The sequence below is a fragment of the Salvelinus alpinus genome, chromosome 12 (assembly GCF_045679555.1).
Source record: "Salvelinus alpinus chromosome 12, SLU_Salpinus.1, whole genome shotgun sequence".
Lineage (NCBI taxonomy): Eukaryota > Metazoa > Chordata > Actinopteri > Salmoniformes > Salmonidae > Salvelinus > Salvelinus alpinus.
Window position 1 is genome coordinate 27,022,137 of NC_092097.1, and position 25,112 is coordinate 27,047,248.

Here is a 25,112-nt window from a genome sequence, read left to right on the forward strand (position 1 = left end):
CCACAAAAGGGCTTCGATACAGACAGAAATACTCCTCAGCAGCATTTCCACTCTAAAATGACATTGGAGGCAGCTTATGGTAGAGAAATGAACATTCAATTAACTGGCAACAGCTCTGATGGACATTCCTGCAGTTAGCATGCCAATTGCACACTCCCTCAAAACTTCACATCTATGGCATTGTGACAAAACTGCACATTGTAGTGGCATTTTGTCCCCAGCACAAGATGCATCTGTGTAATGATCATGCCATTTAATCAGCTACATCTTGTGGTGAATCTGAAGAAAAAACAAAACAGTATCGAGTGTGCAAATTGGAAGAATAAAGAGAAAACATTTGTTCTGACCTATTAAAGTGTTTGCTCAAATCAAATCAATAAATTTTCCAACCTCTTGTTGGAAATCTGCTGTATGCTTCAATACCAAAGAAATATAATCATTGTTTGTCATCATGAAGCCCAGCATTTCCCTGTTGATTTGTGATGAAGCATAGTTGAATCTTTTCTAGTTTCATATCGATGATTCTACATCCAAAGCAAGAACATCTTTGAGGTCTGTAGACACTTTAATATTTTATATCTCCCCACAAAATGGTAACAGAAGACTTTTCTACAACCAGTTTTTAATTCAGAGAACATTACAAATAGTACAAAGGAAAAGAAAGTGGAATATTGTAGAGCCAAAATTGAGATAATTGTATTCAGTACTTTGCATCTCTTTTCTCAAATAGATTCCAATATCCTGAATACGGGTGCCATTATTCCCATTGACAAATATTTACCAACAGGAACTGGAAGAACAGCGAAAATCCTATAGATCAATTAGACAACAAGATACATATATTAATCAACATAGAATAGTTGACAATAGCCTTTTACCACCTCCAGACAAATCTTGCTGACATGGAAACGTGATGTGAGCACTAGACTATTTAAAACAGGGCCTTTCCTTGACCTGGTACTTTTAGACATACAGATACTCAAACACTCAAGTCATGCCGAAATCTTGTACACAAATCTCACAAGTCTGTTTTGGACGATACTGACTTTATATGTACTTACTTGCATTTGCTTTGGTCAATTTTGGCACTGGAATAAATGTTTGACTAACATCGATGTCTTATATGCTATTTTGAATGAGAAGTTGGTTCTCAAGTTCAGCCCTTTCAGTAACGTATTACACCTGCATACCCACTTATTTACAAAATACAGAGGAAATAGATACCTTGAAAGTCACAAAGAAGCAAATACTAAACATATTTGATTGTTAAAAAAAGAGAAAAAAAGACCAATGACCAGGGGTCATTTATAGTCCATCACATGAAACAACTCGCTAGAGGGATGGCTGTATTTGTTCATCCATCGATTGCCGTGAATCTTCTTACTTTCTCTCAGTAGATCTGGAGCGGCTGTGAGAAGGGGAAAAACAGTTAAGCCAGAATGTTAATATAAACTTTACCCGGAGCATTCATGCACTCTCAGAACAATGTTAAAGCCATGGTCTGTTACAGTTACATACTAACACAAGTGGTTTCATTGTTATATTAAGACAAGATATAAGATCCTTTGCTCTGTCTCATAAAACCTCTCCTGCTTACCTCCTTGATCGAGAGAATGATCTTGAGGGTTTATGGTTTCTGTCCCGGGACAGAGATCTCTCCCTCTTCCTGTCTCTGGAGAGAGACCTGCATACAGAAGGAACAACAGAATTAACCAAAGCAACCTGCATCTTACTGAGGCCTCTGTTGACAAGAGGATGTCATCGTTGACAAGTTTGTCAGTTACCCTCTGGAAAGCTGTGTTTAAATATATATATATATTAAGTATGATTCAAAATTGGGTCCTTACGTCCATGCCCAATAATCTGTTTTGATCTTAGTTGCCCACAGTATGGCTGTTCAATTTTACAATAACGCTTACGGTTGTCAACATACCTGCTTCGGCTGCGGCTGAAGCTCCTCCTTCGTGGAGATCTGGTGGGGGGGGGGGGGGGGGGTGACAGGGTGTCAAAAGCAGAGCACAATACATTGGTGACCCATTGATACCAAACCCATACGACCCACAAATTACCTGTACTCCCCTGAAGTAAACCCTACAGTCCCCACTGAAAACTAACCCTCAGTGGGCACAAAGTTATAGTCTACACCCCTCCTAAGGGATAAGAATGGGTGACCGCTGATAAGGCATTTGTAATCCAAAATTCAGTCATCACCTCCCCTAAAAGGTCATGGTTAGTTAATACTGCCAGCTGAGAGAATGGCAAAAAAGTGCTTGGGAAAGAAGTGCATTTATACCAAATGGGGAGGGATTAGAAAATGAAGGGTTGTAACATAACTAATGGTAAAACATTGGGTACGGGGCCTCTTAATGCTGCAGTAAAATCAAGGTTACATTATGGACAACCGCAAAGTACACACAAGATGGGACCACTGCGACCTAAACCAGGGAGGGACCTACACTTTGGAAGGGGAGGCACTGACCAGAATAGCTCCTTTGAACATTTAGAAAGTCACAATTTAATAATTCACATCTCAAAATGTCAGGGTCCTAGACTCACTGGATGCAGAACCATGCCCCTTTAAATCAACGGATTACAGTAATGAGTGAGAAATACCAACCCTATTTGATTCAAATAAAAAAGGAGAACCTTTTTTTAAAAGCAGCTTTCTCTTCACTTTTAAATTTGTAATCAGCAGTGTACTGTATGAAGCAGGAAAAACTTACTAGTCTTTTGGTTTTCAACAAGCTAGAAATGACGAAGGGGAGGCAGACTGTCGGCCGGGTAGGCAGATTTGGCTGAAAAGGACTGGCCAGATGCTGCGAGGTGATTAGTTGGCTGGCGGATGGGGGCTGGCTGTGGATTTTTCCTGCTTTTATTGGTTAGCCGAAGGCTGTTGCTGGTAGGTTGTAGTGTAGACATTTGGGGACGTAAAACGCTGATTGGCCGGGAATGTGAGGTGGGCCGCTGCCGATTTGGTTAAGGTTGGAGGAGGAGGCTGAGAACTGCATGCGCAGGAACCAATGGGCTGGTGCAACCTGACGACTGGCCATGCCTGGGTCATGTGACACGACAACAGCCAAGCTGATTGGTGCACGCTGGTCAGAGGTCACATGATGCTGAAAGAGGACTAGTTGACTGACTCAGAGGGTGGTGAGAAGAGGCATGGTGATGACTCTGTAACGGGGGTTCATTTTTATTAATATAAATGGTAAATAAAAAGGCAACCTCAATTTGTAACAAAAACAACCAATCTAGCATCATTAAGCTTCCCTCCCACCCCACCGGGTTCATAGATAGGTACTGCTTTGTAATACGAATCACCTACTTAAAAAGCTGGCTGCAATTTTTACACTTTGTCAAATCTTAAAATAATCTTGCAAGTGCACACGGTATAGCACACTTCCAAAACACATTCAGTGCTTCAGACAACAGTGAATAGCTTGCAATCCAAATTTAGAGAAAATGTGGCAGCAGTAAATGCAAATGTTCCTAACTTGGAATACAAAGCAGCACACTTCATTTCACACTGTACCACCCCCTGGATCTAAAGTTCCCTGGAACTTGTTAAATTGATCAATGATAATGAAGATGAAAACAGCACGTTTTCAGCACCACATCACAGTAACCACTGTAGACTACCATGGAAGCAAGGGTTATCAAACAGTCAGAGCTGAACTATCAACATGGTGCAGAGGAACAGGAGACGCATTTTTGGAAAGACATAGGAACAAACATAAAAGTTTAAATAGGAAAAGGGGAAGAAAGGGATTCGTAGTCTGTTGGGCATTGCTATCATAAAGCCCTGTACGTGAGACGGGTTACCTGCGCCTGGCGGGCGGGCTACCACGACGCCCACGATGTTCATCTCGAGGACGTCTGCTCCATGAGGGAGGAGGACCCCGGTTGCGGGTGCGTTTCTCACCATTGGAAAGCTCCACTCGCACACGAGAACCACTTAGTGTCCTGTGCAGATCAATAAGGATGTTACCACGGGTATACTGTTTAACGGTCACCAAAACATTATGGCATACATGGACTTGTTTCGCCACCTGTCGGGTAGTTAAATGGAGGTTGGCAACTGAAATTAATATGTAGTCCTTCCAAATATCAGAGTAAGTGCATTGCTTGGAAATAAGGATCTCCAAGCAAACTAGGCTCTGTCATATAGTTCTTTTATAAAGTGAAAAGCACACGGAGAAAATGTGCATTCATATAGCAAAAACAGAAATGTTACTTCAAACAGTTCTGGAATGCATCTAATTTCTTTGGTCAAACAGTCAATCTGTCAAGTATATTGGCATGCAAGGAACAAAAACTTTAGTGATTGCCTCTCATTTCAGCAGTCCTCAATTTCCTGATTCTATCATTCAGTTATTTTTTTTATACCAGAAACTTGTTCTTAGGCTTTACCTTCCATCAAGCTCCCTCACTGCGTCTGTTGCGTCCCTTGGATCTTCAAATTCCACAAAAGCAAAGCCTGGGGGGTTCCTTGCTACCCAGACACTGCGAAGTGGCCCATAATAGCCAAAGGACCTCTCCAGCTCTGTCTTGTTGCCATTATTTCCCAGGTTTCCCACATAGACCTTGCAGTCGAGAGGGCAATCTCGGTGCATGGCTGGATCTGTAAAAATATTAAGCAGAATGTATAGAATTCATCAGGTACCACTCACTCTTTGGTATTAGAGTTGATGGTTCACAGTATCTGACTAGTTTTTCTTTCTACGAATCATGCTTCAAAAGGCAGCAAAATGGCCAATCTACAAAGTGAACCTTATATAGACATGAACCAGAAAAGCTAACGTTACATCAAGCAGTTCTGGAACACACACACGTCTAATTACTTGAAATTCTTGTGTCAAACATTCAATCTGTCAAGTGTACTGGCATGCAAGGAACGAAAACTTTTGTAATTACCTGCCATTTCAACAGGTCTCAATTTTCAAAACAAAAATTGATACTCCGCAAACGTGAATGAGAAACTGAAAGAAGAATTGTCCATTTAGATTTTCACGTAGTACACATTTTCCACACAACAATTTATATTCAAGTAGGACTTTACTATAGTCTATGTTCATAACACGCAGATTTACAAATTTCCCTCCACATACAATTTACAAAGCCACATTCAAACAGCCAGGTGTGTTTATAACACGCAATCAGATGTTTTGCGTCGTTCTGACTGAAATTGAGGTAGGCAACAAAGTGCCAGAAATTAATACAGGGCATGAAGCAAGTGGTGTGGAAATGCATAACACATGGAAATGCATTGCGGTAATTCTTCTAATATATAATTGCCATTACAGCTACAACAAAGTAATAAGTACGTTAGAACAAGCTTGTTTTCTGATCCAACGTTGGTCAAAATCGCCCACCCCACACCCATCGTTCACTAAGGTTACTAACTAGCCCCGTATGTAGTTATGCAAAATGGCAGAAGCCCGGGCTGGGGCCTTAACGAGATAAAACCCTCACGACATTTGCTTGGCTTGCTCCCTCCCTACTAGTTCACTTTTTTGTTTACGTGCCATGGGCTACGTGTGAGGCCAGAGTATAGCTGCAAATTCACTTAAACATGTGTCAATACAATTACATGATGTAGTACCGTTGGTTTATCCATTTCAGCTAACTTCACTAACTAGCTGCGAAAATACTGAAAATGGATAACGTTACTAGCTAGCTAGCTCTTCGGTGGGCTAACTAACGTTAACTAGCTAGTATAAATGCAAGAGTCAGTAAATATAAAATAAACATTAATTGAAAAATTAAATACATATCACACTCTGCATTATTTAGGTATGTGTTATTTACCGTATTGTAAAACCAACACTAATATTCGATCCGTTTGCAGTCTTCCGTCGAAACGCCTGTCTGTAGCTGCGACATGAGCTGCTAGCTATAATAAAATGGAGACCGGAAATCTTCTTCTGTGGGATTTATATCGCGGTTGGCAACAAACTTTAAGCTGCATTACCGCCACCAACTGGACTGGAGTGTGGACCAGAGACAGTGAAGGTCTACATCTTACCCAAAATTCTCTACTCCCTAAGGAAACGAAATATATAATTAAATACTACGTCCCCTGAAGATTTCCCCAGCAGTTCACTTAATCTTGGCTGTTCAACCCCATTGCTCCTCAAATCTAATAACAATCACTCCCTTTCCCTCCCATATTTCTGGCACTGAAATAGAACATGTCCGAGCTGGTCATGTGTGCACCTCAGCCACGCTCAAGGTACTAAACAGTATCATAACCGCCATCGATAAAAGACAGTACTGTGCAGCCGTCTTCATCGACCTAGCCAAGGCTTTCGACTCTGTCAATCACCGTATTCTTATCAGCAGACTCAATAGCCTTGGCTTCTCAAATGATTGCCTCGCCTGGTTCACCAACTACTTCTCAGATAGAGTTCAATGTGTCAAATCGGAGGGCCTGTTGTCCGGACCTCTGGCAGTCTCTATGGGGGTACCACAGGGTTCAATTCTCGAGCCAACTCTTTTCTCTGTATATATCGATGAGGTCGCTCTTGCTGCTGGTGATTCTCTGATCCACCTCTACGCAGACGACACTATTCTGTATACATCTGGCCCTTCTTTGGACACTGTGTTAACTAACCTCCAAACGAGCTTCAATGCCATACAACACTCCTTCCGTGGCCTCCAACTGCTCTTAAACCCTAGTAAAACCAAATGCATGCTTTTCAACCGTTCGCTACAAATATCTAGGTGTCTGGCTAGACTGTAAACTCTCCTTCCAGACTCATAACAAACATCTCCAATTCAAAATCAAATCTAGAATAGGCTTTCTATTTCGCAAAAAAGCCTCCTTCTGTCATGCCGCCAAACTTACCCTAGTAAAACTGACTATTCTACCGATCCTCAACTTCGGCGTCATCTACAAAATAGCTTCCAATACTCTACTCAGCAAACTGGATGCAGTCTATCACAGTGCCATCCATTTTGTTACCAACGCCCCTTATACCACCCACCACTGCGACCAGTATGCTCTAGTCGGCTGGCCCTCGCTACATATTCGTCGCCAGACCCACTGGCTCCAGGTCATCTATAAGTCTATGCTAGGTAAAGCTCCGCCTTATCTCAGCTCACTGGTCACGATAACAACACCCACCCGTAGCACGCGCTCCAGCAGGTATATCTCACTGGTCATCCCCAAAGCCAACACCTCCTTTGGCCCCCTTTCCTTCCAGTTCTCTGCTGCCAATGACTGGAACGAATTGCAAAAATCACTGAAGTTGGAGACATATCTCCCTCACTAACTTCAAGCATCGGCTGTCAGAGCAGTTTACCCATCGCTGCAGCTGTACACAGCCCATCTGTAAATAGCCCATCCAACCAACTACCTACCTCATCCCCATATTTGTTTTTTGTTTTTTTTCTGCTCTTTTGCACACCAGTATTTCTACTTGCACATAATCATCTGCACATCTATCACTCCAGTGTTAAAATGCTAAATTGTAATTACTTCGCCACTATGGCCTATATATTGCCTTACCTCCTTACTTCATTTGCACATGCTGTATACAGATTTTCTATTGTGTTGTTGACTGTATGTTTGTTTATCCCATGTGTAACTCTGTGTTGTTTTTTGTCGCACTGCTTTGCTTTATCTTGGCCAGGTCGCAGTTGTAAATGAGAACTTGTTCTCAACTGGCCTACCTGGTTAAATAAAGGTGAAATAAAAAAAATAAAAAAATTAAAATAAAAATCTACAAGAATTGGGTTACACATCCTACAAAAAAAGGATTCCTAGAGTGCTGGGAACATGAATGAAATCTGAATAGAAGCTTTGGGTGGATAGGGAATGGCATGGCGAGAGAGATGGGGTTGTTTCGGAGGGATTTTAGCCCCTCTGTGGTTCTTCCTACTATCCCACCTTAGTTAATCCCTCAGCCAGTGATAGATATAGGGTTTCTTGAGAGGGTAAGAGATGTTAAGGAAGAAGTAGATTCAGTTGTAAGTGAACATTTAAGAACACAATACTATGCTTTCTTGAATATATTCACAGATGGATCTAAGGACCCTAAAACAGGGAGGACAGGTGCAGCTTTTAGTGTTCTTGAGTTTAAGGTGGCAGTGACAAAAAGATCAGCAAATCTTTTATCTGTTTACACAATGGAGTTGTTGGCCACACTATTGGCTGCAGGGTGGGTGGAGGAGGTGAAGCCAGACAGAGTAGTCATCTGCTCTGACTCCTGTGCAGCACTGATATTCTTAAATTAATTTGTGTGTCGGAAAAGACAGGATGTATTGTATAAGGTTTTGTATTGGGTGAAACAGATGGGGTTATTTGTGATGTTCCTCTGGGTACCAGCTCATGTGGGAGTAGAGGGGAATGAGTAGGTGGATATTAGCGCCAAGCAGGCTCTTAAACATTCTAATGTTGAGATGGAATTGTCAATCAGTAAAGCAGAAGCCAAGGGGTTAATAAGAACAGTGGTTAAAAACAAATGGCAAGAGTTGTGGAACAGGGAGAGAAAGGGAAGACAGGCTATTGGAGGCTATTTTGTAGTTGACATCGCCGAAGTCAAGGATCGGCAGGATAGTCAGTTTTACGAGGGTATGTTTGGCAGCATGAGTGAAGGAGACTTTGTTGCGAAATAGGAAGCCGAGTCTAGATTTGATTTTGGATTGGAGATGCTTAATATGAGTCTGGAAGGAGAGTTTACAGTCTATCCAGACACCTACTGTAGGTATTTATAGTTGTCCACATATTCTAAGTCAGAACCGTCCAGAGTAGTGATGCTAGGCGGGCGGGCGTGTGCGGGCAGCGATCGGTTGAAGAGCATGCATTTCGTTTTACTAGCATTTAAGAGCAGTTGGAGGCCACGGAAGGAGTGTTGTATGGCATTGAAGCTCGTTTGGAGGTTTGTTAACACAGTGTCTAATTACTCAATATGTCATGGTTAGCTGTTGTCTTCTTAACTTTAACAGCATTTCTCCCAACTCTACCTGCATCCCTGCCACTGGGGAGGTCCTGAGTACTCCACAACATATTCTTAGGGCTTGGGACTGGACTACATCCAGCTTTTTTAAAGATGTCTGAGTAGCTGATCCATATGCTACAATTTCATAATCCAGTGATGACCTTAACAGTGTTAGATATAGAATGGCATTGAAAATGCTATCTGCCACCCACTCCGTTAAAATTTGATTTCTATTTTTAAAATGTAACCTTTATTTAACTAGGCAAGTCATTCCTGACAAGCAACGCATCACATTCAATATTTTCTTTTCTTTGACAACTACTCTGTTAATATGCGCCGCCAATGTAATTTGAGTGTCAAACCAGACTTTTATTTTATATTTGATTTAACCTTCATTTAAACCATACCAGACCCCCAGGAACCTAAACCCTCCTACCCTTTCTAGATTCCTTCCAAACAACCTCCCCAACCTTCCTTCTAGAAAAAAACAGCCTGTGTTTTCTCAACTGAAAACTTGAAGCCCTACCTGAGGGACCACTGCTCAACTTCACTAATCGCTTCTTGAACTCTTCTGGCTGTATGGGTAATATTTCTCCCTCTCTTCCACAGTACCCCATCATCCGCAAACAATGACATCCCAATATCATGTCTCACCTGGGACAATACATTGTCAATCATAATGGAGAACAACAGAGCTCCCCACCCTCACTTATTGATTGCCCCAAAATAAAATCCTTTATCCAGTTAACACCTTTCCTCCAACCCGCATGTGATCCAGCTTGATAAGTAGGCCTTCCTTCCACATCATAAACCTTCTCTACATCAAAGAAAAGCGGCTACCACCACCTCCTTATCTGCCTGTGACTTCCGTATGACTGACTCAAGGAAAAATACAGGATCCATTGTTCCCCTGCCTTTCTTGAACCCACTTTGATCTAGTGACATTAGTCCTCTTCTCTCCAGAAAGTAAGTCAGCTTTTCCGTTACCATCCTTTCCATACATGACATGTCAACGCTATCGGCCTATCGCTTGAAGGACAAGTAGGGTCTTTCCCAGGTTTCCGTATCGGCGCCACTACAGCCTGCTTCCAACTTCCAGGCAGTTTCCCTTCCTGCCACACCTTATTGTAAATACCCAATACTTTCCCCATTGCAGTGTCACTGAGATGAGCCATCATGATGTAACACATCTCTTCTTTCCCAGGGGATGTTACTCCAACGTTAGTGTAACAGTATAGCTTCCGTCCCTCTATTCACCCTACCTGGGCTCGAACCAGGGACCCTCTACACACATCAACAACTGCCTCCCACGAAGCATCGTTACCCATCGCTCCACAAAAGCAGAGCAAGGGGAACAACTACAACTACTTCAAGGTCTTAGAGCGAGTGACGCCACCGATTGAAACGCTATTAGCGCGCACCCCGCTAACTAGCTAACCATTTCACTTCGGTTACATTAGCTAATGCTCTCTTCATCTCAGCCAACATAAAAACATGTATCCCCACCATCTCTCTCTGATCCAGGACCCCGTATGCTCTCCTCTGACCCTCTCTCTCCCATGCTGAACCTCTTCTGTCAGATTATTTGAGCTGTGCACTTTCACAAATGCCTGGGATAACATCTCTGCCTTCACCATCTCTCTCACTGCAACAATCTCCTCATTTTTCAGTACAGGGAGATCCCAATCTCGCCTGACCCCACTCATCCTCTTAATCCCCCATACCTCTCCCCAATGAGTGGTCCTGCCTATGTTTCCACAGAACCGGCGGCAATACTCCCTCATAGCTGTACTAATGATCCTCCTTACGACTGCTTGTGCTTGTTTATACTGAATCAGGTGCTTGTAATTATTGCACCTTGTCAACATTTTGAATGCCCTGTCCCAAATATCCATCTCCTCAATCCATTTTCTACTGAATCTTCCACCCTCAATCCTACAGTACACATGATAGGATAGTGATAACTACCCCTTGTAGATTTCTCCAAAACCTCCTAACTTCATCTGCCTGCCACTGAACTTGAGATCCAGAGCAGATTAATTTCCAGTTACTGGGTCAGTCCTGGTTTCCCGGCCATCATTAAGACCCACAAGCCCTTTCTCATCCAGTAGTTACTCCAACACTTGTTCATTTACATCAGTCCATAACCTTCCCCAGAGCATACTATGTGCATTAAAATCCCCACACATTACCAGTTTCCTATCTTGACCTTCTACATTCCCAAGGGTAGTCTCTTTTACATTCCCAACTCTAGTCTCTTACACAGGTTGTAATAGTTCACTAATACGTTACCCCCCTCCCAACCACACCTCTACCACTACATACTCCTGTTCAACTCCCTCTCCCACACACCTATATGGATCACCCTCTTTATAAATGTAGCAAAACCTCCTCCTCCCCCTGCCACCCTATCACTACAGACTGCAACATAACCTTGTAATACAAAATCTAGAGTAGGTTTAAGCCATGTCTCCTGGAGACATATCACATCAGGTTTGGCTGGTAACTCCTCAATAAACTGTTTGAACTCATGTCCATTAGCCATCAAACTTCTGGCATTCCATTGAAGGGTTAACACCATTATGAAAATAAACCAATACATGATTCCTGGCTGGACTGATTCTCAATCTTATTGAGGTCATCCTGTACATTTTCCCATGTCAGTCCTGTGATCCCAAGACACCTCACTGCTCGCTCCACTATGATCTGTATTTTCTTAGTCTTTGATTGTAATTCTTCTGTGAAACTGATTGCTGCTGTCACAAACGTAACAACCTATATCATGTCTACTACCATTCTTGTGCTCTCCCACATTCTGCTCCATACATCACGCTCAACCTGCATCCCAATCTGCCCTGGAATACCTGCTCTTCTAGGTCATAATCAAATCAAATTTTATTGGTCACATACACATATTTAGCAGATGTTATTGCTTGTTTTCCTAGCTCCAACCGTACAGTAGAATCAAACAATTCACAACAATACACACAAATATAAAAGTAAAAGAACAGAATTAAGAAATATATAAATATTAGGATGGGCAATGTCAGAGTGGCATTGACTAAAATACAGTATATACATATGAATTAGCAAAGCAGTATGTAAACATTATTAAAGTGATGTGGAATAACCACCAGAGGGCAGGCTGGGCTCACGGATGGTAGCCCAACAAGGCATGGGAGACAAGGTAACCAGAGGCAATTAAGCACAGCTGACACTACTAATGAGATATTCTCCTTCCCCTATAAGAGAGAGTATGGAACCAGCAGGGTGGGGGGAAGAACTTTCTCTGGAAGATGGCCACCGAGACAGAGGAGCTATCTATGAAGAACCATTAAGACGGTGACAATCCCGTGACTTTTGTTGTAGTTTAAAGACAATCGTATTGTTCCTGTTTGATCTGGAGAAGAAGATGTATGTTTTTTTTTTCCCTTGGGAGATTTTCATTGATTATGTTGGAGTGTTTGTGTTGACCAAATGCCCTCAATATAGAACTGTGTTTAATCAAGAAAACCTTCTCCTGACTCTTTTGTTCCACCTTCTCGCTTTAGAGTGACGCCCAATTACTTGGTCCGCTCACAGTGACTAGTGTTCCATTATTAAAGTGACCAGTGATTCCATGTCTATGTACATAGGGCAGCAGCCTCTGAGGTGCAGGGTTGAGTAACCGGGTGGTAGCCAGCTAGTGATGGCTATTTAACAGTCTGATGGCCTTGAGATAGAAACTGTTTTTCAGTCTCTTGGTCCCAGCTTATATGCACCTGTACTGACCATGCCTTATGGATGATAGCGGGGTGAACAGTCCATGGCTCGGGTGGTTGATGTCCTTGATCTTTTTAGCCTTCCTGTGACATCGGCTGCTGTAAGTGTCCTGTGGGACCCCTGTGTTGCGGATCAGCGTAGTGGAGGTGTTGTTTCCTACCTTCACCAACTGGTGGCGGCCCATCAGGAAGTTCAGGACCCAGTTGCACAGGGCGGGTTCAGACCCAGGGCCCCGAGCTTAATGATGAGCTTGGGGGGGGGTACTATGGTGTTGAAGGCTGAGCTATAGTCAATGAACAGCATTCTTACGTAGGTATTCCTCTTGTCCAGATGGGATAGGGCAGTGTGATGGCGATTGCATGGTCTGTGGATCTATTGGGGTGGTATGCAAATTTAAGTGTGTCTCGGGTGTCAGGTGAGGTGGAGCTGATATGATCTTCCACCTGTCTTTTCATAACTGAACAACTCCCACACGCCACACTATGGACCGGAAATCCTTAAGCAGTGTGTGACGTATGTACAGAGGGACGAGAGGAGGGAGGCTTTGTGCTGCGATTAAAAGCAGGAGCCTTTATTAGATCTAGGAAAAAATGGATTGAGGAGGGAGAACAGAATTCATCCTATTTCTTTAGACTTGAGAAATTTCACTCTACAAATAACACAATCCATAAGTAAAAAATTGGTGTTATTACAGATGACCAAAAATTAATCACTACATACTGTAGCAATTTTTACAGAAAGTTGTATAGCTCTACGTACTGTCAGGAATCCACAGATATGTTTTTTCACTCACTGAATAATGTTCACTCTATCAGTGATATAGAATCTAAACAGTGAGATGAACCCATCAAAGTTGAAGAGATTATAGAGTCTATCAAACATCTAAAGAACAATAAATCACCAAGTGTTGATAGAATTACATCAGAGTTTTACAAATTATTACCTGAACAAGTAGCTCCCTTCCTATTTGAAGTCTTTTTAGAAAGTATTAAAAACAATGTTCTCCCTCCTACAATGAGTCAGGGGTTAATAACACTGATACCTAAGCCTAAAAAAGAAGTGCTGCTCATTGATAACTGGCGTCCAATTTGTCTTCTTAATAAACACAGTCTGGCTTTATGAGGAACAGACATATTTCTAACAATATCAGACTAGTATTAGACATACTTGACTACTAATAACCGAGGATAGCTTCATATTATTTTTTGATTTTTATACATTTTGACACAGTAGAGCATCAGTTCCTGTTCCACTCCCTTGAGAGACTTGGCTTTGGGGATTTTTTCTGTAAGGCTATTAAAACTCTCTACACAAATGGTAACAGCTCTATCAAATTGAAATATGGCACCTCACTGAGATTTGAGTTAAAGTGAGGAATTAGGCAAGGTTGTCATATCTCGCCATACCTGTTTTTATTAATCACCCAACTTCTTACAAATTCTTTAAATAATAGTCCTGTACAAGGTATTTCCATAGCTGGTAAATAAATTATTATAAGCAGGCTGGCTGACGATACTACACCTTTTCTGAAAGACGCTAACCAAATTCCCATATCGATCAATGTGATACAATCCTTTTCCAAAGCATCTGGTCTATATCTTAACATCAATAAATGTGAACTCATGGCTGTCAAAGATTGTGTGACACCTTCATATTATGGTATTCCAGTAAAAGAAGAACTTACATATTTAGGCATAACCATTAAAGGATCAGAAGTCTAGAGGCTTACTAAATTTTAACCCTCTTATTAAAAAACCCCAGAAGAAGCTAAATCAATGGCTACAGAGGGACTTATCTTTAAAAGGAAGAGTCCTAATAACCAAGGCTGAAGGTATCTCTAGACTAACATATGGCGCTCTATCTTTATATCTTGACAGTAAAATAAGCTTTTCAACTTTCTTTGGAGAAACCGTACCCATTACATTAGGAAAACTGTTGTAATGAACACTTATGAGAATGGTGGACTGAATTTTCTGGACTTTACTCTTTAAATAATACTTTTAAGATCAATTGGATAAAACAATTCCTAAGAAGACCCACTTCTATCTGGAATTTTATTCCTCATCATGTCTTCTCTACTTTGGTGGCCTTAACTTTATGTTGTTTTGCAATTATAATATTGACAAAATTCCAGTGAAACTTTCTGCTTTTCATCGGCAGGTTTTCTTATGGTCCTTAATTTATAAACACAATTTTTCTCCACACAGATATTATATATGGAATAATCGGGATATATTGTATAAAAATACTTCTTTGTTTTTAGAATATTGGTTCCGAAATAATATCCTATTGGTGAGCCAACTGGTAAATGCAGAGGGTCTTTTACTCAGTTATAAGGAATTCGTATCACTTTACAAGGTCCCTGTAACACCTAAAGATTTTGCAATTGTTTTAGACGCCATTCCCTCATGTGTTGCTCTGTTATTCAGGAACGTGTCAAGACCTGACCCTCAGAGCCTACCTTCTATTGACCCCATTTGACTCATCAGTAGGAAAGATTTGTTTGGTCTTTTGGTCCATTCAACAACAGAGCGATACGAACCTTGTTTCAGCAGGATGTTGAATAAGGCATGTTATGTCATGCCTTATTGGAATGGATTTATTGATAATATTTGTTGGAAAAAAAGTTTGGATGTTGCCACACACATACCTACTTGTTAACAAAATTAAGGAAGTTTCCTTTAAAATTATTCATAAATATTATCCTGCCAACCACTATATGAAGTAGTTTAAGGAAAACATCAACTCAAATTGTTCCTTTTTTAACGACCACCCAGAAACAGTGTTGCATCTTTTTTGGCATTGTATTCATGTAAGAAAACTGTGGCAAGACATCAGTAGATTTATAATTGAACACATTTATTAAGATCTTACACTATTTTGGAGAGATGTACTGCTTGGATTCTTTACCTACGATAGAAATAAGCTGAATTTTTTTTATGTAATTGATTTCATTATTCTTTTGGGCAAATTTCATATTCACAAACGTAAATTTACAAACAAAACACTACATTTTCTAACCTTAAAAAAAAGGCTTTGTGCTGCGTTCACATTCTAGTCGGAACTAGTTAAAAAAAATCCGAATTACTAAATGGTTGAACACGGCACGTGTATAACTACAACCAATTATCAAGTCGGACATTTCGGAGTTGCCTAGTTCCGACTCGTAGATGAACGCGGCAATTGACTCTCGCCAATAGTATTACCAAAGACATGAAGATAGGCTAAAACTGCGTCTCCAATATAAATCCTTGATCACGCTTGTAGGCGATGTCATGGCGACTTTGGCTAGCTAAACTCATGCGCAGAGACACGTCATCGGGTCGTCTTGCGCCGAAATACGCATGCCGTCAAATCAAAGTAATAACATGTTCAACTACTTAAGAAATCGTCTCGAATCTAGGTTGTGCCTTTAGATTTCGAGAAAATGAACAACTCATGAAGAATGTTTTAAATGGTTCACTTCTCAACCCCAAAACCCTGGCCTGGTCTGTCGCGCACGTTCCCGGAAATCTCGCGATGTTGCGCCTCCGGGTTTAGAAACTTGTACTTCGGACGTCATTGAACACGTAATAATGTTACATAGTGCTTTGAATACTGCATCGAAGCTTCGATATCAATCATCCCATCACTAAAAATGCTACAGTTGTCCCTCCCTTATGAAAAGTTACCAGTGCCCCGATGCGACAACTGTGGTGCTGTAGGCTACTCTATAAAGCCATCAGTTCCCGAAACCTTGGCTAAAACTTTCAGTTTCACCTCCCTCTCGATTTATACTACACAATGCGCATGCGCATATATCGTGGGTTGGAGAAGAAGAGGCTTGTTGGTGGTAGTTTTTCATGCAAGTGCCATTTTGTCTACATGTCGAGAGCGCCGTGATTGGATTTTGTGTGTGGGTATTGGAGCCAATCAGAGAAACCGGGCGGCGGACAAACGGTGAGAGGTTGCACCGCTGAGGAGGAATGTGATCCGGTAGCAGGGGATTGGTGTGTCATTGACCAACCAAATGACTAACTCCACTAGTTAAATGCAAGAATTAAAAGCTAGCTAGTTAGCTAAAATATAACTAAACGTTAACTCACTAATCACCATGGCTCATTGTTAGCTGGCTGGCTAGCTAGCTCTGTAAGATAACTAACGTTAACTAGTTATGTGTGGTGGCACAGTGACAAATGTCTGGTTGGGTGAGAGACGACAATGACCAATGTCTCATCATATAGCTAGCTAGAATGCCACATGAAAACAATATTCGAGGAGGTGCATGACTCGTGAGTTAGCTAACGTTACTTAGCTGGTCTACTGACTGTTGGCTTGCATGCATTGGGCTGCTGCATACTCAGTTGAAATATTTGACTAAACCCGTCAGTGACTACACTAGTAGCCTGTGATCAAAGTTAACATACAAATTGTCTAGGACAAATTGTGATTTGGCATATATTTTCGTAATTTGTCTTAGTGGCAAGAAGAGTAGCCTATTTCTTGACCACCAAACAAACCATGTTCCTGGGCTATGTCCAACTTATCTGCACTGATCTGAAAGAGCTGACCAGGTGAAAGCCTGCCTAATGATGAGATGTATTGTTTTTTTCCTGTCAACAAGTATTTTCCAATCAGTGCAGATCAAGGGAAGGAGAGGACAGATTTTTTGACAACCGAAAATGAGTCCAAGAGTCATTTGTGAAGGCAGTCATATTCATCATGGTACTTACATGTGATTGTAGTATTGATTGGCACGATTATTATGAGCCTTAGCGAATATGCCCTTACAAATTAGATAAGTTGATAACAAGATATGACGTCCTGTTACATTTGTTCTACCACCTTACTGTAAATGTGTTATCCTGTTGCTGTAATGCCTCATTTCACATTATTCTTCTTAAGTAACAATGTATCTTACTATCCAATCGAGGATAGTCATCTCATGCAGTTATGTGCCCCTTACAGCTGTAGCAGTAGACTGAATTGAGGCCTTTCAGAGTTCATTGACCATGGAGCAGTACACTACCGCCACCACATCTACTGGGGAACAGATAGTGGTTCAGACTGCTGCTGGGCAGATCCAACAACAGGTAAGAAGGAAGGGTTTGTTCATGTGTTATGTATGGTGTGTTTGTGTATTGGAAGGGGGTTAGGTTAGGAGAAATGTACCTACGGAAGAATGTTAATGCCATGAGTTTGGGCTAGGTTGTAGCTTTATTCATTGTGTGGTGGAAGTTCCTGGGCATTGGCCACAGTAGCTGTGTGTTAACCCATTCATAGAAGCTAACTACCTTTAGCGTCTATTGGCGGCCACCGACGACGCTCGTTCTGAATGTTAAAACGCATCGCTTGCAGTATGGTTTTGGAAACATAAGGAACGTATCTTCCATATCGGCAAGAAGAAGAAAAAAAGTTAAATTAGTACACACCTTTTATAGGTTTGGTGTTCCCACAAGGCCATATCTCCATGTTACAGCGCTTGTTTACGGAATACAGACAGAAGACAGGCGGCCACCTGTGCTTATCAGCTATCTAGCGTGCTCGGAACACCTGTGTGTAAGCGGTTCGTCAATTTGAGGCACACACAGCGTATGAATCTGTGTAAAACTGCTACAGTAAGTGTATATTTTTTATTTGAAAGATTATTTAAAGATAATGGGCATATCATAATGTTTCGAAAACCGTCTCCCAAGCTATGATTATTGACATTTTTAAACAGTGTCGGAATTGTTGTTCACACGCAGACAACCGTGGGCGAAGCTAACTGCTGAAAACCATACGGAGAAGTGTGTTTGTGTAGCTTTGTCTGTAACACCGATCTCTGGCACAGTGACTGCGTTTCAGTTGCAAGCTGAGCCCCAGGCAGCCACCGGCTGAGGCCAACATGTTCAGACACTCCAGGTAGTGGTGGGACCGCCGAGCCCCTACCATGTCTCTACCCCATTTACCCAGCTTGTCTCCCTGCTGGTGATGCCTAGAGTCAACCCACAGTCCACGCGGTTATATCCGCAAGGCGGGTGGGTTTAGTGTCAGGTTGAATAAAGAGAAAACACATTAAATGTATAATTCTTGTGCAATGTATTATGTATAGGCTACATTGAGGTTTTTCATTGATTATTTTAGGTTATCTGTTATTAGTGTGTATGCCTAGGCCCTGAAGCTTAACTGTAAGCGAGCCAAATAGTCTAAAGGCCAGTTGCTAAATGCATGCTTTTGGGAAAGGGCGGAAAAAGTTAACGACAATCCACAAAGGCATAAAGGACAGTCCGAGTTTAATTAAATTAGAGAAAAGCTGCAAAATGAGGACTGTAAAATAAAGAGAAGGGAGGGACAGAAAAGTAATGTTTGGGAAAGATTTGGTGAAGTGGTAAAAGAGGATGATAGCAGTGCCAGCTATGTTATGTTTGATGATAGGATATACAAATTCGACAGTCACAAGACAGAACTTCAAATAGGCCTATGGCATATCAATGAAACTGTAGCCTACTGTTCAGATGGGTTAAATGGAAACTGATATCTGGACACTGACTGTAGGTCTGTAACTTCTCACAGCCTTACCATTAACTCCTGCAGAATTAAGCATTTCTTGCAGTAAAATGATACACCAAATGTAGGCTACATTTCGACATGGGTGGAGAAATATTATTTAATTCTTTCAGCATCTTGAGAGAATGTGATTGTGCAGTTAGATACCCTCTGTGGGGTGCTATCTTTATCAGCATCATAAAAGCTGATATTATTTCAACCACATAAAATATGCATCCAAGCCAAACTGAAATCTATTTCCTTACAACAGGTCAAACTGGTGTCATTTGGAAATTTTGTACAGAAAATCTTTTCAGTTTAAATTTTAAATTTCATTTTCTCTCCGGTCGATAAACGTCTTTGCTCCACTAAAGAAGCCGACATGACAGAGAACTTTACCGATTGAAGCATACATTCTATCGATTTATGATATTATTCTGGTGAGCAAGGGTTTATTTAGTCTTCTAGGGCAACTCATAATGACAGAAGAAACGCTGCATTATAATTATAGACAAGATGACTAACAAATAGCCTACCAAAATGTCAGAAATTATAATCAGAAACATATCTAAATCATGCAACAAAAATAATCCTGAACCCCCATCAAAAAAGTAGTAATGCAGTTTCTGACTGTAGCCTACAGAGCATTTTTTTATTAGTGGGTTAAGGTCTGGTGCGAACTGCAGATTTTCACCTTATCACATATAGTTGGGCGAATGGGTTATTCACCAAATGCGAGCGGGTGTGGGTGAATAAACCGCGTAACGCTGCTCCCTACATGTCGCCTCATCATATCTTCTGGGCCCTAGGCCTCACTGCTAAACTGTTGTGTATAGATGCATGTCAACATTTCTAACACTACAGCCGCCTGTGATCGTAGTGTTGTCATGAGTTGCTGTCAGCCAGGCTGAAAAACTCCATGCATGTCCCTCTCCAATATCAATCTTGCTATCTGCATTGTCTTCAGTCTGAGATTGTCAATTGTGTTATTCTCACATGGTCCAACAGGTGGTACAGTTATACCACAATCAAGTCATGAATCTATAGATATATGTGTATTATTTTGTAACCTACAACAATATTCTGAGTGGCATAAAATGCTCTCCTTGCTGAGTTTAAGATTGACCAGTCTCCTACATTGCCTTTTCAAATCTCAAGTAAATATCCCGGTGAATATAGCATACACTGAAATTACAGTACGCTCGGACCCTATTATGATTCCCTTGTCATTTGTGTTTTCGTGTGCGCTCATTCAGCATCTTGTGGAGATCAAACTAACTCCAAGAAAAGGTGCATTGACTATCACAGCACCATGTTTATCTGTTTGCTGCCCTCTGGCCTGTTTTGTTCTGTTTTGTCTGTCTCTGGTCAACATGTGCTGCATGGCAGCTCTGCTGTGATGTAGAATGGTCGTTATGCATGGTTGCAGTTCCATTAGAGATATCTTGAATTAACCTCACTCTCCTTTCATGTCTCTTTTACATTCTCCCACCTTTTTCCTGTCTATTTCACTCCTTCCTTCCCCTCTCTCTCCTAGGTGCAGGGGCAGCCTCTGATGGTGCAGGTGAGCGGCGGTCAGCTCATCACCTCGTCGGGCCAGCCCATTATGGTCATGGGGGGGCAGGGAGGGCAGGGGCAGACCATCATGCAGGTGCCCATGTCTGGATCTCAGGGGCTCCAACAGGTGACTGAACTGTTGTACACCACACCTATCTGAAACCTAGCAAACATGTCTCTCTAACAAGATATTACTGAACGAGATATGATAAAGCAGACTGGCTGATTAAGATTGTCCTTCTCTCTGCTGTAGATCCAGCTGGTGCAGCCAGGTCAGATCCAACTCCAGGGGGGACAGACTCTACAGGTACAGGGTCAGCAAGGCCAGACCCAGCAGTTCATCATTCAGCAGCCCCAAACTGCTGTGACCGCAGGACAGAACCAGGTATAGACACTCACACACTCTTTATACAATATTTTGGTCTGCAATAGAACACATACGCATAGTTTCCATTGTTTAGAAGAGGCCCACTGATGTAAATAGCTGTAATGCATAAAACATATTATGGACACCATAGAAACACACCACATTGTGTGGTGTATAACTGGGTGGTAATGATTGTTGATGTTTGTTTCTGAGGGCCAGCAGCAGATTACATTACAGCCGGGGCAGCAAGTGGCTCAGACTGCAGACGGTCAGACCATTGTGTACCAGCCAGTCAATGCTGATGGGTCCATTCTACAGCAAGGTAACACGTTCACACTCATAGCTGGGATCCCTACTGTGTCTTGATGGATGCTTAGTGTGCTGGCTATTGTCCCCTTCTTTTGATTATCAGCTGATTTAGAACTGAATCAGTTATGTGTGGCTGTATGCAAAGTGGTTCACACTCCACACTTCTGGATCACTAATCTATGATAGCTGATATTAACTTAACCCTTTTGCGGTTCCCCCAGGTTTGATCACCATCCCTGCCTCTAGTCTGGCTGGTGCTCAGATCGTTCAGGCAAGCAACAGCACCAACACAACAAACAGTGGTCAGGGTACAGTGACTGTCACACTGCCTGGCAACATGGTCAACGCAGGTGGCATGGTCATGGTAAGGTCCCTAATGACATTAATACAGATTTGTTGGCATGTGTGTATGCTATGCATCAGTCTGACCAGTGTGTGTATGTGTTAGATGGTTCCGGGTGGCGGTGGCAGTGTGCCCACCATGCAGCGTATCCCCCTGCCGGGGGCGGAGATGCTGGAGGAGGAGCCTCTGTATGTCAACGCTAAGCAGTACCACCGCATCCTGAAGAGACGGCAGGCTCGCGCCAAGCTGGAGGCAGAGGGAAAGATCCCCAAGGAGAGGAGGGTGAGTGTCTGTGACATGAGTAGATGTATATATGTGTGGTTGTTGTTTTTATGAAGACAGAGAACTGCTGGGAGTGTGTTTAGACACACAGTATTTGTCTATAAGATTCTATGTGAGTTTAAGAGGGGGAAAATTCCAGGATGACAGTTTTAGGAAGAGGAAATGGTGTGGGCAGTAAAGGATGTGTTTATGTGCTTGTCTGTGAATGTGGTTTTACGTGTCCCTCAGAAATACCTGCACGAGTCTCGTCACAAGCACGCCATGGCGAGGAAGAGGGGTGATGGCGGACGCTTTTTCTCGCCGAAGGAGAGGGAGGAGATGGCTCTGGCCATGCAGGTGAGGAGGGCTCAGGGTGCCCTCAAACAAGAGGATGTGTTTGGAGGTGTTGAACTCAACTCTAATTGGCAACCTACTTCTGTTGCCTCCCTCAGCTAACCAACAAGTAGCAGCCATTTCCACCCCTCACTCTGTCACATGTCCACCGCAGCCACTCATTTCCCCTGCACTCTTAAAACGGTCATCCTTGCTATCTTTGTATGTTTTATTATATTGGTTACCTTGTAGTTTTGTATCAAAGAATAGTATAGTTTTTTACAAGTTATGTTTTTTTGTGTACTTGTTTTTTGAGTATATAAACAGGGGTGCTTTTAGATGCGGGCATATTTTTTTGTGTACCCTTTGTTGTTCTTTTGATGTATTCCAGCCACTTGATCCCTAACCATGTCTCTGGCAAACCACGCTGAGTTCAAAAGCTTGTTCTTTCACATAGAGCTGTACATACTGACCACAGGATGCTGCTGAGGGGAGAACACCTCATAATAATGTCCAGAACAGAAACGGAGCAGATGGAATGGCATCAAACACCTGGAAACCATGTGTTTGATGTATTTGTTACCATTCCACTTATTCTGCTCTGGTCATTATCACGAGCCCATCCTCCCCAATTAAGGTGCCACCAACCTCCTTTGATACTGACTCAGTAAAATGTTCTCCAATGTCATTTGAAATGTGTCTTGGCTTTGTTTGAGCTCTTGTTGCAAACTGAAGAATGTTAGAATGTTAATGTTGCTGTTTTTGTCTAGTGTTGCTTCCTTGCTGTTGTGTTGTCTTGTTAAACTTGTACCATGTTGTAGTGTAAACATCTCTGCTAACACCTGTGTTCATTTAACAGCTGCAGGGCTAGGATGGGAGTGGTTTAAAGGTACTGTATGAATTTAACACAAGATCACTATAAAACAAATATTTATTTTCCTAAACTTTGTCAATGCTGCTTCATATTATGAATGTCTTGGATCAGACCCACCCCTCAATGTAGGTTGATTTATCCTAATTTGAAATATTAAACATGGTGCTATACATCCAACCATCCTTGGAGAAAGAGCAATTAACACCAATGCTGAACATATAGTAATTATACACACATTAAGCCTGAATTTGCAGCAGTTTTATTTATGCCCACGCAAGGTTTATTGGGAAGTTGGTAATGGCTAACCACATGTAACAGATTAAGAATGAGGCTGTGTGTGTTTTCTATGTATAATGTTTGTGTATGATTTCTGTTTTTATGATTGCTGACATTTTTCTGCGACTGCCACCTGTCTCATTGCCCATCATTCACATTTGTGACGTGTGTGTGTTTATGTGTATTTACAATTAAACATTTATCTTTCTGTTGGTATTGTTTTTAATATGAATAAAGACTTGGCTTTCAATCTTTTAAATTTTTTTACATGATGAAAAATCTGTGTCCACTAAACTAAAAAACTATTCAAAACAATTAAGATGTTTGAAAAATGATGGATTTGATAAATCAATAAAATATTTACCAGTTCTTTTGTAACAGCACATAAATGAATTCCTATCTAATACATTCAGCTGTGTAGCTTCTTTTGGTATGATGGAAACATGCATTTTGACCAATAATAGAGTTTCACCTCCCAGACCAAATCCTAACAAAAACATTAGTGAGCATTTAGATTATGGTATAGTCTGATTGAAATCTAACCCCCAGACTGGATTATACTTTGACACTTTAGCTGCTTATACCTGGGAGAGATTCATGTTGTTGTGGCATGGTGATTACGCAGGCTGACCAACCGCTCCTCTTCCTCCAGGTACAGGCGGACCAACCACATGCTGGAGAGGAGACAGTCGGGCAGGTGATCCGTGTGTCATAACCTCTAGAAGCCCTGTGAGGTGTGTGTGTGCTCATGTGTTTGTCTCTGTGTGAGAATGGTTGCGGGGGGGGGGGGTCAAGATCAGATGTCCCACACATCAATCAACCAGTGCCAAGCTGCCCAAGTCCCCTGACTGGTAGAGAGCAGGACAGACTGGGGGAAGAGGTTGCTAGCACACAGAGATACTGTAACCATGGTAACACTGGAGAACAATTGGGCGCTTCTGGAGGAAATGTATTTTAAGAAACAGCACAAGTTCTACAAGAAAGTTCCTTCCAGAGCAACCTTGTTTCATGTAAGTTACTTTTATCTCTGGATGTGCCACAAGAACTTGATCAATAAACACACCATCCTATAGGCCACAAGTCCAAAGTGGTTGTTATGATAGCCCTCTTCCTTTCCTGATGCTCTTCAGAAATATGAAATAGTTTTTCTTTTGTACAGATCAATTGTGTCCTCTGGTTCATGATATGTAACTATCATCACTTATTTTAAGGCTTTTCAGACTTTAAAAAAATGATTTCCTATGGTAATTCTATTTGAAAGGGGCAATAATCAAATGCCTAATTACCTGCATCAGTGTTTTATATTGTGTTGTAACAGTCTTGTAAGAGTGTAGATGCTTTTTAATAACGTTTTAGCAACTTTTTTATTGCATAAATTAAAGGAAACCGCATTATCAAATGTTCTGTATGTGTTAAGAATGCCTCTGAAAATGAATTCATTTTTTTAAACTTCCAACATATTTTGTTTTGGAATTAATATTGCCAGAACTGTGCTGTACACATACTGTATGTACACTGCATGATTTGACCGTATGCCCATGTCGCCTATACCTAAATCCGCCACTGGGGAGTAGGCTGGGA

The 25,112-nt window shown here is 41.6% G+C and overlaps 2 protein-coding genes across 15 annotated transcripts; one reads left to right on the forward strand and one right to left on the reverse strand.

The window, feature by feature from the left end:
- Window positions 1-602: 602 nt before the first annotated feature.
- Window positions 603-5,923, reverse strand: LOC139535788 (serine/arginine-rich splicing factor 3). Of its 2 annotated transcripts, XM_071335581.1 has the most exons (7): window positions 5,809-5,923; window positions 4,915-4,979; window positions 4,411-4,621; window positions 3,823-3,963; window positions 1,934-1,972; window positions 1,598-1,684; window positions 603-1,408 (listed from the first exon to the last, which is right to left on the reverse strand). In XM_071335581.1, exons 2-7 carry the CDS (start codon window positions 4,919-4,921, stop codon window positions 1,381-1,383), a joined length of 513 nt encoding a protein of 170 aa, XP_071191682.1. In that variant the 5' UTR covers window positions 4,922-4,979; window positions 5,809-5,923; the 3' UTR covers window positions 603-1,380. The 2 variants fall into 2 exon arrangements, with proteins under 2 accessions (XP_071191682.1, XP_071191683.1); XM_071335582.1 differs by lacking the exon at window positions 4,915-4,979 and having other exon boundaries at window positions 5,809-5,920.
- A 10,588-nt stretch (window positions 5,924-16,511) lies between these two features.
- On the forward strand, window positions 16,512-24,987 carry LOC139535789 (nuclear transcription factor Y subunit alpha-like). Of its 13 annotated transcripts, none has more exons than XM_071335591.1 (10): window positions 16,512-16,643; window positions 17,652-17,776; window positions 20,749-20,895; window positions 21,022-21,153; window positions 21,349-21,457; window positions 21,666-21,808; window positions 21,893-22,069; window positions 22,298-22,405; window positions 23,241-23,270; window positions 24,184-24,987. In XM_071335591.1, the coding sequence occupies exons 2-9, from the start codon at window positions 17,696-17,698 to the stop codon at window positions 23,250-23,252; spliced, it is 909 nt and encodes a 302-aa protein (XP_071191692.1). In that variant the 5' UTR covers window positions 16,512-16,643; window positions 17,652-17,695; the 3' UTR covers window positions 23,253-23,270; window positions 24,184-24,987. The 13 variants fall into 13 exon arrangements, with proteins under 13 accessions (XP_071191692.1, XP_071191691.1, XP_071191684.1 ...); XM_071335593.1 differs by lacking the exon at window positions 16,512-16,643 and adding an exon at window positions 16,758-16,975; XM_071335590.1 differs by lacking the exon at window positions 23,241-23,270.
- The last annotated feature ends 125 nt before the right edge of the window (window positions 24,988-25,112 follow it).

Bases quoted from the DNA above. Each gene is read 5' to 3' on its own strand.
- LOC139535788 (XM_071335581.1), bottom strand. The intron at 3,964-4,410 runs GTAAAGCCTAAG...TGATCTGCACAG, and splicing joins GTGAGGGAGCTTGATGGAAG to GACACTAAGTGGTTCTCGTG. The intron at 1,409-1,597 runs GTAAGCAGGAGA...CCCTTCTCACAG, and splicing joins TCATTCTCTCGATCAAGGAG to CCGCTCCAGATCTACTGAGA.
- LOC139535789 (XM_071335583.1), top strand. From the start codon at position 17,696: ATGGAGCAGTACACTACCGCCACCACATCTACTGGGGAACAGATAGTG. The intron at 17,777-20,748 runs GTAAGAAGGAAG...TCTCTCTCCTAG, and splicing joins CTGGGCAGATCCAACAACAG to GTGCAGGGGCAGCCTCTGAT. The intron at 21,458-21,665 runs GTAACACGTTCA...CGGTTCCCCCAG, and splicing joins TGGGTCCATTCTACAGCAAG to GTTTGATCACCATCCCTGCC.